This window comes from Falco cherrug, chromosome 6, assembly GCF_023634085.1.
Source record: "Falco cherrug isolate bFalChe1 chromosome 6, bFalChe1.pri, whole genome shotgun sequence".
NCBI lineage: Eukaryota > Metazoa > Chordata > Aves > Falconiformes > Falconidae > Falco > Falco cherrug.
In genome coordinates, this window is record NC_073702.1 from 28,366,776 (window position 1) to 28,378,880 (window position 12,105).

At 47.7% G+C, this 12,105-nt stretch overlaps 1 protein-coding gene across 1 annotated transcript in view; it reads left to right on the forward strand.

The window, feature by feature from the left end:
• GRHL1 (grainyhead like transcription factor 1) overlaps positions 1-12,105 on the forward strand; it is a 51,948-nt gene that overhangs the window by 8,816 nt on the left and 31,027 nt on the right. The window contains exons 2-7 of the mRNA XM_055713875.1: positions 3,474-3,660; positions 6,685-6,755; positions 8,324-8,714; positions 9,528-9,604; positions 10,429-10,585; positions 11,100-11,211. Coding sequence (XP_055569850.1) covers positions 3,474-3,660; positions 6,685-6,755; positions 8,324-8,714; positions 9,528-9,604; positions 10,429-10,585; positions 11,100-11,211 — 995 coding nt within the window. The remainder of the gene's footprint in view (positions 1-3,473; positions 3,661-6,684; positions 6,756-8,323; positions 8,715-9,527; positions 9,605-10,428; positions 10,586-11,099; positions 11,212-12,105) is intronic.

The following is a 12,105-nucleotide window of genomic DNA, read 5'->3' on the forward strand; positions in this document are numbered from 1 at the left end:
CCGATCTCCTGCGGGGCCGGGCCGGGGGGGGGAGCCGCTCTCCCCGGCCACCCGCCGCTCTCCATCTTCTCCGAGGAGTGACCGGTGGCTGCGGCGGGGCGGTGCGAAATGGCGGGGGGGAGGGCGAGCCCCCGGGGGGCGGAGGGGCCCGGCGGCGAGCGGCGAGGCAGGGCCGGCTTTGAAACCCGACACCGGCAGCGAGGCGTGGGTCAGCGCCGTCGCCGTCCGCCCCCCGCCCCGCCGCGCCGCGCCTTAAATGCGGGCGGCGGCGGCCAGCGGGCCGCGCCGTCGGGAGGAGCGGGCGCCGCCGCAGCGCCGGGCTGCCCCTCTCCGGCGGGCTGAGGGAGGCGGGCGGAGCCGCAGCGGTGGGCTGTGTCCCCCGCCCCCGCCGGAGCCCCGCGCCGCTGCCCGGCGGCCGGAGCGGCCCCCATGGATTTCTACGAGGCGCACCCTTCCGGCAAGGTGGACTTCGGCAGGTAAGGGGGCGGCCGCGGCCACCCCCGCCCCGCCGGCGGCCGAGGGGTCGGCCGGTGAGCGCGGCCGCAGCTGCCCCGCACGGCGCGGGGCCGGTGCCACGAGTTTAAGCCGCGCGCGATGTCGGTCGCTGCGGGACGAGCGGGCGGCGGCGGCCGGACCCCGCGCGGTGGTCGGTGTCACCGCGCTCCTCCGGGACGGCGGCTGCGGGCGGCGTAGGGGAATAGAAAACGGGGTATGCGGAGCGGTTTGAGGACCCGATCACAAAATTACGTTGTCTTGAACGGCCGGTGACTGGGATGCGCCCCGTTCCTAGCGAAAGCACAGCGTTCTTACCGGAGCGGGTTTTTTCGTAACACGCTGATTCTTCTAGCAAGAGGACGCGAAGGCAGCCGCTGGCTGTCACCCTGTGATTAGGACGTTTCATACGCGTTTTTCCCTCCGATGACACCGAACGGATGAGGCCGTAGCAGGTCCGGTCGTGGCACGTCGGAGGCGGCGGCAGGAGCGCTGCCCCGGCGCGGTGGGTGCGCGGGGCGGGCCGGGGTCCCGCGGCGCCGCGGGGGGATGACGGGGTGGGGGTGGGGGGCTGTGAGCGTGGGAGTAGATTCTGCCATGTCAGCGCAGGACGTTGTGGGGTTTTTGCAGGCGAAGAGAGAAAGACTGTCTGCTTTTTGTAACGTTTCTCTGCAGCTTTGGCCATGTAGGACGTGGAGTTCAGAAGTTACTAACGCTGCAGTAGGAAACTTATTTCCAGCCTTTGCTGGACACACCTACTACTCTGCGAGCAGATCCACATGCTGGTAATCTGGAGACCTAAAGCTTATGGAAAATAAACGTTTACCTCCTTTTATTAATATCTTCTCATTTTTCTGGGGGAAAAAAAAAAACAACAAAAAAACCCAAACAAACCACAAACACAACTGTGGTTCTGTTCAGGGATCGAGTTACTGCCAAGCCCGGCGCTTCTCTCGCTAACTGCAGATAATTCTTTCCACGCTGCTTTTAGGGTGGTAGGTTACCTGTAGGGCAACGCGCATTACACTTAGGTGTTGCAATGACAAAGAAATCACAGTAAAATACAAAGTTTTTGCATTCGCTACGTTTCTGGTTGGTGGCTGCTTTAGTCCTCGATGTTCTTGATTCTCCCTTGGTTCTCTCGTTCCTTGTGAACATTGTGCTGCTGCTGGACGGAATCGGCTTAGTGGTCTTGTGAGCTCCAGCGGGGCTGACTTAGCCCTGTAGCCTGGCAGGGATGGATCAAGTGAACCGTACCCAGGTTATTTCAGTTGCCTTTTTCTTCACGAGTGTCTTTAACTGGAGGATTTACCCATCTGCTATGGATATTCAAGGTTTCTTTTATTGCATTGTGTAAGAATGGGAGCTTGTACCATGTCGCTAAAGAAAATTCTGCATTGTCTTCTGCTGCTTGCCACATTTGGATAGAAAATGGATGTCCTCAATACCTGAGGTGACTGCGTTTCGGTATCTGTGCCAGTGTGTACGCAAATATGTAGGAAGACTTAAAGAAAGGGCTTGGTGCAAGGGCTTGTCTGTTTTTTGTCGTCGTTAGCTTTTTTTCCAACTGTATAATACTGATTTATAGCCACAAAGTGCTCTTACAAGTCCTGGAAACTCCCACTCGCTTGAAGTGTCTTCAGTTCAGCCAAGCTGTTCTATTGAAGCTCTAGACTACTTGTGTAAATGATAAAGGATCGAACGTGTAAAACGTGTAATTTGCAAAGTGCTTCGCAATCTTTTTGGTAGAAGGTGGTGATAAATGTAGGATATTGTTAAGCTGATTAGAGTATTTCACAACTTTTTGTATTTGTAGTATATTTTGATCTCTGAATGCATCTGGATAAATGAAAAGAATGCTTATCTACAGAGGGAAGGTGGTGGGAAACTGCTTTTTGTGGGCTTTTCTTGTTTGGTTGGTGTCTTTTTAAAAAAAAATATTTATTTTAAGCTCTTATCAATTAATTAACAAATGCTGAGTTTTGGATTATTTAAGAAAATAAACACCCCTTCTCTCCTCACCAATCTGTAGTAACACTTGCACTGAAAATAAAACTATTTGAACTAGTTTAACATTCAGATTTAAACAACATGAGCTTGAATTGACTTGAAAGATGAAGTGTGTATTTTACCAATAGAACCAAAATCTATTAAGTTGTCTAAGCTGGTAGGATAACATTTTTTACAGATGTCCGATTTTCTCTTGTGAGCAGAAGGTCCAAGTAGTCTTGGAGCTCTCTTGGTCCCAGCAAAATATATTTTTTTAATATTTATGTACTACAACATAAAGGGGAAAACTCCAGTTTTTCTCTCCCCCCCCCCCCCCTTTTATTTTTTTGCCTCCTCTCCTCCCCCCCCATTTGGTGAGGGTGTTACAAACTAGTGCCACCACTTACTTCAGCAGTAACCAGGCAGTAAGTCTTTAGGCTTCCCTCCTCAGAAAAATTCACTGCCAAATTGATTTGAGGCCCCTTTGACCAATTTCCTTGTCTAGTCTGTAACTAATGGGCAGCTTCTAGGTGGCGCTTTTAGATACGCTCTGATACATATGGGGAAAGAGATATTTTGTTAATTCACATGTATCTAGTTCCATGCGGGAACTGGAGCAGGTTGTGGCTTGGTAGTATTACATAGGGTGTAATAAAGGTTTTGTAGGTGGTAGGCCAGTGGGTGCGTGTAACTTTCTGGGTTGGATTCAGAGCGTGAGGAGGTCAGTTCTGCTCTTGAACAGCTTTGCCCCTTTATATAGGCTGGTGTAATCCAGCTGAGTTTGGTTAAATTAATCCTGATTTACACTGAGCATGAGTGAGATCAGAATTAAGTTTCTGGGCTTTTTGTGTTGACTAATCCTTCCAGCGCACTGAATCAGAATATGAACCCTGTGAAACTGGGGCAGCTAATTTTGAAGAACTTCAGGAATGTTTTTCATGCGTTCTAACAGGTGGCTTTTTTCCCTTTCTTCTTTTTTTTTATGATTCAAGTAAAAGACCCGTGTTGGTTCTTCAGAATGACTCTCTCTACTCTCAGAGACGTCCTTACACCAGTGAAGATGAGGCCTGGAAAACCTTTCTTGAAAATCCCCTTACAGCAGCTACCAAAGCTATGATGAGCATCAATGGTGATGAAGACAGCGCAGCGGCCCTTGGACTGCTCTATGATTACTACAAGGTAGATTGGCGTGGGTATGCTCTGGCAGCCAGCGGAGCTCTTGTTCCACCTGTGGAAAAGGTGTCATTTGCTAGAGGATTTTTACAGAAGCTTTGAGTAGGTCTCAAGGACTTTAAACTATGTAGCTTTTAAATGGAAAAGGTTCCATGTTCCTTTTTCTGAAAATTAGTTTAATTTTAGCTCGGTAAAATAAGATCTCCTGGATCTTAACATAATGGGTCAAAAACTTCAGTAGCACTCTGCCTGTTGACTCCAGGCTCTGCAGGAGGCAATGTATTATAGAAATAGTCGTGAAGAATGAGACTTGGGTGCATGTCACTGGCTGAATGTGTACACACACGGAGAAAGACACTTTGCTGCTTTTGCTCACTTGATCCCTGTTCTGGTGGGACTGTTGGCTTTTGCTGGGGCTTTGATGTGCTACCTTAGTCTCAGCTGATACTAAGCTGTAACTACAGGTTTCTGGTGGTGTGTGTGGTGGAAGCGCCCACCTGAAAGAGTTGCTGTCTGCTTTCTTCTAACCTTCAAGTGAGCTTCAACTGCTGTAATCTGTTAATCCTTTGACAACTGTTGCTGTCTTCCCCAGCGTTCACAGTCTGCTTGGAGACATAAGCCTCCCTAGATGCTCACAGGTGAACTGAACGCAGTCAAACAGATAACCTTCTAGTTTCTGGGGGATACATTTTGCTGAGCTTTCTTTCCTAAATACTAGAAGTCTAAGTCAAGGTAGTTACCTCCAGTCAAAGTTGGGGGACACCAGCAGGTGTTTCTAGGCACGGAGGCATCCTGATTGTATTAGACACCTGCATTATGGTGGCCTGGCTCACCGGGTGGAGATGCCTGCTTTTCTTTGCTCAGCATGCAGGGAAGCCAGGAGGCTGACTCTGCTCGTGTGCCTGACCCTTTGGCTAGTGTCTCTTAACAGTAGTGAGTGCAATTGCCAGCCTCAGTATGTTCTTCAAACATGAGGACAAGTTGCCTTGTGCATACAAAATCCTTGTCTACTCTTTTAAGAGTTGAACATGTCTTACGTATCAAAATATTCTTGTAATGCTTAATATGGAGATTAGCACTCCACACACACACGACAAAATGCCACAGACTCACTGATGTGGATGTTATTCAGTTAGTTGTGTGAGAAAACTGGCTTTCTGCTTTGTGCCCATGCTTGCTATGCTTTTGGGGAAAAAAAACCCAAAACACTTTCACCGGAATGATTTTAATCCACAGGATCAATTTTGATTTCTAAACCTGTACATTACAAAGAAAACGTTGATGCTGATCCTTCACGCTTGGCAAAGCAGAAGGGATTTGTTGTACATTAATGTCTAATTTGGGGTTTCCTCTTATGTTTGAGTGTCAGTGGGCGTACAGAAGAATCAGTGGAAGAACACGTATGCCGCAGACTTTGGTGAAGCAAAATGGTTAGATGTTGAAGGATTTATTGAGGGCTGTTATGAAGTAATGCTAAAGGGACGACGTCTAGGCATTTCTAGTACGCCCCCTCTGCAATATTAAAGACAGCCGATGAGATCACCTTCATATTAAAAAAAAAAGGCAAACCAACAAAACCAAGCAACTCAAGTTTTCTTCCATTTGATTAATGGGCTACAGTGATAGCTCAGGTGTGGTTAATGAGGCCTTATGGGGAAACAAACTTTTGATCAAAATCTAGAGTTTAGGAATATTGGGCAAATGTAGCTTGGTAGACCCTGGTTTTTCAATGACCAGTTAGTCGGCCTCCTAGCAGTCTTAAGCTAGAGGTTCTCCAGTTTTTGGTGGTTATTGTGGAAAATCCAACAATTCTGGTGTTATTGGAGATTTCCAGGTTATGTAGAAGAGCCAGGACTTAGGTTTTAACTGGGGGCAGTTTATGGAAGTGTGCTGTTCACACAGGTATGCCATCAGCGTTTGAGTTAGTAGCAAAGTGGTGGTTCCCTGTGTTGCACCCGAGCTGGCAAGCGTGGGCCACATCTGAGCAGGCTTCAGTGAAGGAGGGTGGTGGGAGTTTACAGCTCCTTACACCAGAAGGTGTATGCTTTGCTCATTCAGCACGCATGTTGAGGGTGACAAAACTCCTGGGCACTATGTGTGGGCTTGCAGAGGAGCTTGCGTGGACTTGCTGTGTGCTCGACCTGAGCACCACGGGCTTGTGCCAGCAGTGGCAAGAACTGTTAGGGTGCTCCAGTGAAATGAGCTGCCACAGGTCAAAGAGTTGAGCTTCTTCCGTATGCCTTGGCTTTGCAGTGCAGCCAGGGAAGTGGCACGTATCGGTGTGTGGACAAGGTGGCTTGTGTGACTGACCTTACGGTATGTGGTGTTTTCAGGACAAATCCTGTCCATGGTGTAAAATATGAGGAGTGGTATTGAGCCATCTTAAATACAGAGCACGGGTGGTTGCCTTTTGTTTATAAAAGGTTTAATACAGTTTGGGCCAGTGTGTTGAATGTAGCCGTGCAGAGAGATGAGCTGTAGCATCCCGATACACTTATTGGACCTGGGCCTCCCCAAATCCCCTGATTCTCACAGAGAAAGGAGAACCTTGAGTGGTTTTTGAGGAGGTGACCTAGAGAGCAAGAGTTCTTGAGGGGGGGGCTGTGGAGCAGCATCCTTTCACAAGCCATGAGCACATTTAGCAAGCTGAACTCTGCCAGCCTGCAGAGGAGAAAACCTGCACCACCAGTGCAAACCCTGGGCATCTCCTGCTGGTCCTGTTCACCCTGATGCTGGTGCTCCAGCCAGGGATGGACAGTTTTCTGCACTGGTCTTCCCACTGCGTGGTGCTGGCAGGAGCCAGGGCCAGCACAGTGGGACAAGTCAGCTACACAGGGATCTGCAGGGCCTCACCTGGGGCGAGCCTGGCATCCCAAAGCTGTGTGAACATCAGTCACGCTGCAATGCTAATAATGACTGGTATCAGAAAGCAATGCTTTCTTAATTTGATCAGATAGCTGTGTTTTGAGAAGATAATTTTTTTTTATATGGGAAGAAGAATGCAATTGTAGTGTGTCTTGTATTTCCCAGGTTCCCAGGGAGAGGAGATCTTCAACAGCTAAACCAGAGGTAGAACATCCTGACCAAGACCATAGCAAAAGGTATTAGTTTTCATTATTGCATGCCTGCGTATTGCCACCAAAGCTGCTGAAGGAGAGTAACTTGCTGCGCTGCAGTGTTGTGCTGGAAGAGAGAAATTATTTGCTTTTACGCTGTGCCCCAAATTACTGTGTGGCCCCAGGAAACAGAACGGGAACTGGGCCATGATGTGGAGAGCTGAGGCACAAACTGCTTCTCATTGCCATCCGTCTGCTTTCCGTGTACTGCTGTCATACAGTCAGCATAGCAAAAACTGCTCTCTTTAACACCAGGCACAGCCTGGTAGCACAAGCACCCCTTCCCAAGGCTGTGGAGGTGGCCAGTGACCCTTTTACTTTTGCACACGGTTACCTCAGTTCCTCACTGCTGATTTTGTTCTCGGGCACCAGTGGCATTGCTGCTTTGTGCGTGGGCTGATAGGGAAGAACTTGAAAGTTCTTGTGATTTAATTTGGTTTTGTATTGTTTGTGGACTTACTTTGTATCCTCTGGAACTCCTTTCTTTCTTCCTCTTTGTCCTCTCTGGCTTGTGCATCCCAAGCAGAAGATGGTATTAATTAGGTAAACATTATGAATGTGAGGTTTATTCAACCCAGGCTTCCACTCCTATCATCTTCTTCCTTTGGACAAACTAGAATGCTTTAAGGATGTGAGGTGAGGTTTTGTGGTCTGGCTGAGCAGATTGAACAACTTGTTGAGAAGAGCAGTCTGGTTAGCAGCCATGTGTTCCTACTGCTCCCCTCGTACCAGTTCTGATCTTTAACTGACCCATAACCTAGCAAGGGGGGAAAAAAAGTGGCTAGTTTTCTCCTAGTGGAACAAGCCGAACTGGCTCACCAAAGAGACGGGGGAAGGAGATGGGGGAGCGTCAGAATTGGTGCAAAGGAGAGGGCAGGACCATGTTGTGGGGAGGGAGAAAGGGAGGGCAGACTGACGCGGTGGCTACTAGCCGTGAAGTCAGCTCAGCCACAGATCTTATTGCTGTCCTGGCAGAAATTAGTGTGGTGGAGTGGGAGGTTATGCAAACTTCTCCTGGGAGTCTTGGTGTGGATTTTCTTGGGGGTTTGTGCACGAAAGAGGGATGTAATTTCCCTATTAGAGCTTCCTGGGTGGTGTGCAGTCCTAGAGCAGAGGAGCAGCAACTGCTCTCAGTCCTGCTCCATCTCCCAAGAGCAGTTTTATGGAGCCTGCGTGTGCTGATGTATGGTGGGAAGGGCCTTGAAGCACTTGGTTTTGGACTGCCCTTTTCCAAGCAGTGAGGATCTGGGCTGTGAACCCTCACCTTTTTGCTCCAGGGTAATTCATCTCCAAGGTGGGGTTGTTAGCAGTGGGTGAGGTTTTGGTTTGTTGTTTGGTTGGGGTTGTGATTTTTTTTTTTTGGGGGGGGGGGTGTTTTTGGTGGGGTTTTTTTAATGAGTTTCTCAGCTTTTCAGGTTAGGATTGAGCTGTTCTGCACAAGCAGGAGAGCTGGTATCAGCTGTCCTTGTCCAAAAAGCTGAGTATTTCTAGATCTTGTTTAATGAGAAAATGAGCTGTATAATTTATGCTTTTTTTTCCTTTGGCCTTTAAAGGAACAGCATCCCAAATGTGACAGAACAGTCTCTCATTTCTGCTGGAGAAAACAGAGTCCAGGTTCTGAAAAATGTGCCTTTCAATATTGTCCTTCCACACACGCCCCAAATGGGCATGGACAAGAGAGGGCATCTTACAACCCCTGACACAACAGTCACCGTTTCAATTGCAACCATGCCTACCCACTCCATCAAAACAGAGACACAGCCCCATGGCTTTGCAGTGGGCATCCCACCAAGCGTCTACCACCCGGAGCCCCCCGAGCGGGTGGTGGTCTTCGACAGGAACCTCAATCCTGACCAGTTCAGTTCCAACACCCAACCTCAAAACTCCCAGAGGCGAACGCCAGATTCCACCTTCTCAGAGACTTTCAAGGAGGGTGTGCAAGAGGTACCAAGAGAGGCAGTCGCTGTGTGTGTGTGTGTGTGTGTGTGTGTGTCTTGGTCTGCGTGGAGAGATCCAGTTCCATCTTTAGTTGTTCTTATGTGAGCCAGATATCTGCCCAGTGATTTAGGAATAAAAGACTTTTTTTTTGCAAAGGTGCAGAAGTACAACTTGGTAAATAAAACCTTCCCAACATGAAATCATTATCAAAAGCGAATGATTAATCTCACTGGTGACAGAGCCTTTGGCTTGCAGAGTGTGGAAGTAGTTATCTCGATCCACAGAACCAGGCCAGGTTTTGCAAGAGTTCAGCACTCCATGGCACTTTTGCAGGTACTGAAGCGAGGTGACTATGTCTGTGAGCTTCCTTACTGCCAGCTTCAAGGAGTGGTGTGTGTCAGTGAAAAATGGTCAGTTTATTTAGGGGCCTTGAGCAAGAGTCAAACCTGGATGAAAATCCGTGTTCTTTTGTTTTATGGTACCAACTGAAAAAAACCAGCATAACTGTGTTTTGATTTTTAAGCCAGACCTCAAGGAACTGTGTAGCTATAACTGTTCTTTGAGATCTGGGAAAACTTGTAAAATGTTGCCCTAAAGCTGGCTCAGAAGCTTGTGAGATGTTGTGCTTAGTTGACACCCAAAAGGTTTGGATTAAAACTCTGCTAAAGTGCCCTGTTTGTACAGACAAAAAAATCAATTGTTATCTGATGATCAATTTGCCTGCCAGAGGTTCTGTGGTAACGAGTATCTGTTTAATCTTGACTTTTCTTGTTGTTGCTGTGTTAATTGTTGTGTTGTTTTGCTTTGTGTCTACCCCAGGTTTTCTTTCCTACTGAACTGAATCTCCGGATGGCCAACATGAATTCAGAAGATTATGTTTTTGACAGCATTTCTGGGTAATGCTTTAAGGCCCCTGTTTGCTCGTATCTTGCCTTTCTCTCACAGTTGTCCGTGAGTGAGCAGTACGTCTCATGCCCTTCTGTGCTGAGTCTCTGTCAGGCACTGCAGGGGCTGTGGATCTCAAAACCGCAACAGTGTCTGCTCATTTGAATTTCACGGTTGAAAATCCTACCTGTATCTTTAAGGAAAAGTGCTTTAAGGGAAATTACCTCCAGGGTTGGAAATACTGCCCAGTTGTAGTCGCTGTCCTTGTGCCAGCTCTCTGTCCCATGGGACGTTGCAGTGTGGTCTGTCAGCTCTGCGGTGGTGTCAGAGCTGGCTTCTAGCTGTGTCCCTCTCCCTGGTCAGCTGGCACTGCTCTCTCCCTGCTGGAGATCTACAGCAGGAATAGGAAGTATGAAACTCATCTGAACTCTTAAGGGAGGGGAATAAACTAGTTGTTTGGTTAGTTGCAGTTGACCAAGAGGAAAGAGGAGAAGACGGTGGCCACTGAATGGCTTATTAGCTTGTGAATTTAATTTAATTACTAATAGATATTCTGTTCCATGAAAGTAGCTTGCTGCTCTTGGTCTGAATAGGGAGCTTCCAGTCTTGCCTGCTGACGTGTCTTGGGATTTAGCTTGCCAAGAAGTTCTCTTAAATGTTCATTCGTGAAGGAAATGGTTCAAAAAGGGGCTCATCCTGTTTTCCAACTTCCTTGCCTGTTGATGGCTTAGTGAGTCAACTAAAGAGTTTGGAATTTCTCCAAATTAAGATGTGGAACATTTAATCGGCTTTCCAGGAAAATGCCTTAGCAATCACTGCCCTCTTCGCTCTGTAGGAATAATTTTGAATACACTCTGGAAGCCTCCAAGTCCCTCCGACAGAAGCCTGGGGACAGCACGATGACTTACCTGAATAAAGGTCAATTCTACCCGATCACGCTGAAAGAAGTCAGCAGCAGTGAAGGAATCCATCACCCCATCAGTAAAGTCCGAGTGAGTGGCAGCTCTTGTGTTTTTTTGGGGAAAGAGGCTGTCTACAGTGGTAGCCTTAAACTCTCCCAAAGTGCAGCAATGTAAACCAGAGCATCAGCACTAAGGCCAGCTTACCTGATGTCTTACGTCAGTGTTCGTTCCTTTGCTGTCCACCTACTTCCAGACCAACCCATCCTGGCTCAGTCTGTTAAGAAGTGGTGTCAGCACTTGTCTAAAGGTGGTGCAATGCCTGGAATGAGATCCTTGAACTCCAGTTAGGAGAGCAGTTCTGCTCATCTCTGTTTATGACCCAGAAAGCGCTGCTTTCCTGTTTGGCAGCCATGTGCCAGGTACACTGCGGTGCGTCAAGTTGGAAAGCCTAAAGCAGAAAACCTGATACCAACAAGATTGTCCAAAACAAATGTACTCTCTGGCCTCCTTCCTCTTTCACGTGTTTGTGGGTTTGGGTTTTATTGGTGGTGGTTTTTTGTTTCTGTTTTTTTTTATTCTTACCCCCCTCCCCTTGTCCTTTCAGAGTGTCATCATGGTTGTATTTGCAGAAGACAAAACAAGGGAAGATCAGCTCAGGCACTGGAAATACTGGCACTCAAGACAGCACACAGCCAAACAAAGATGCATTGACATAGGTAAGGAACGTTCACTGCTGATGTCAAACTCCAAACCTAATTCCTTGGCAAGATTTGTTTTTCTGCTACAGCTTTGTTATTTTAAGGAACCTTTGGATGGATCATCTCTGTGCTGTCCGTAGCTTTACTGAAAGCCCAGAAAGAGCTTTTGATTGCTTGGAGCTAATGCTGTAGTTTTTAGGATTCCTTAAGGAGGCTGGTTTTTGGAGGATTTTGGTTCACGAGCAGGCTGAGTTTAGAGTTTTGCATTGGGAGATCTAACACACCCCCTGCCTCCAGACTATGGTTGCTTTGCAATATCTTGGTGCATGTAGCTAAATTGCAGCTTATAAGAGTCTGTGGCTGTCCTAAATATTGTGTTTCTTCAAAGCACAAGATCCTTGTAGAAATACCTCAACGCTAATGATCCTCCTTCCCACAGCTTTGCTCACAACTGGTCTTTGGTACATGTAAAAAAAGAAAACACTGCAAATTTCCACTTGCCTCCAGACAAGGCTGGGGCTGGCTGGCTTCCAGTCTTCTCTGGCTGAAGGCTGGGTTGTACTCCTCGTCCCTTCCTTCTGTGAATAAAAGCAGGGATTAATCACTTGGCACTTAAAGTAGACGCGCATGCAAATCTTTGTTTGTTGTTGAAGGAGTTTTATTGAGAGCTTATGCCCTTGCTGTACAGGGTAGAGTTTCCTGGGCATAGCAGGTTATGGCACAGGACATGCAGTATTTGGGACATCTGCCTTTTTCACGGGAGTTTCTAGTTTGGAATTTCTGCCGAGTCCCATTTCCCTCCTTCCTCCTCTTTGATTCTCATGGAAAAAATGGAAAAAACCCAACATTTCCAGCCTTTTTAATGATCCGTTCTTAAGTACAGTTCAGCTTCCTTTGCTCCTCAGGGGTTGC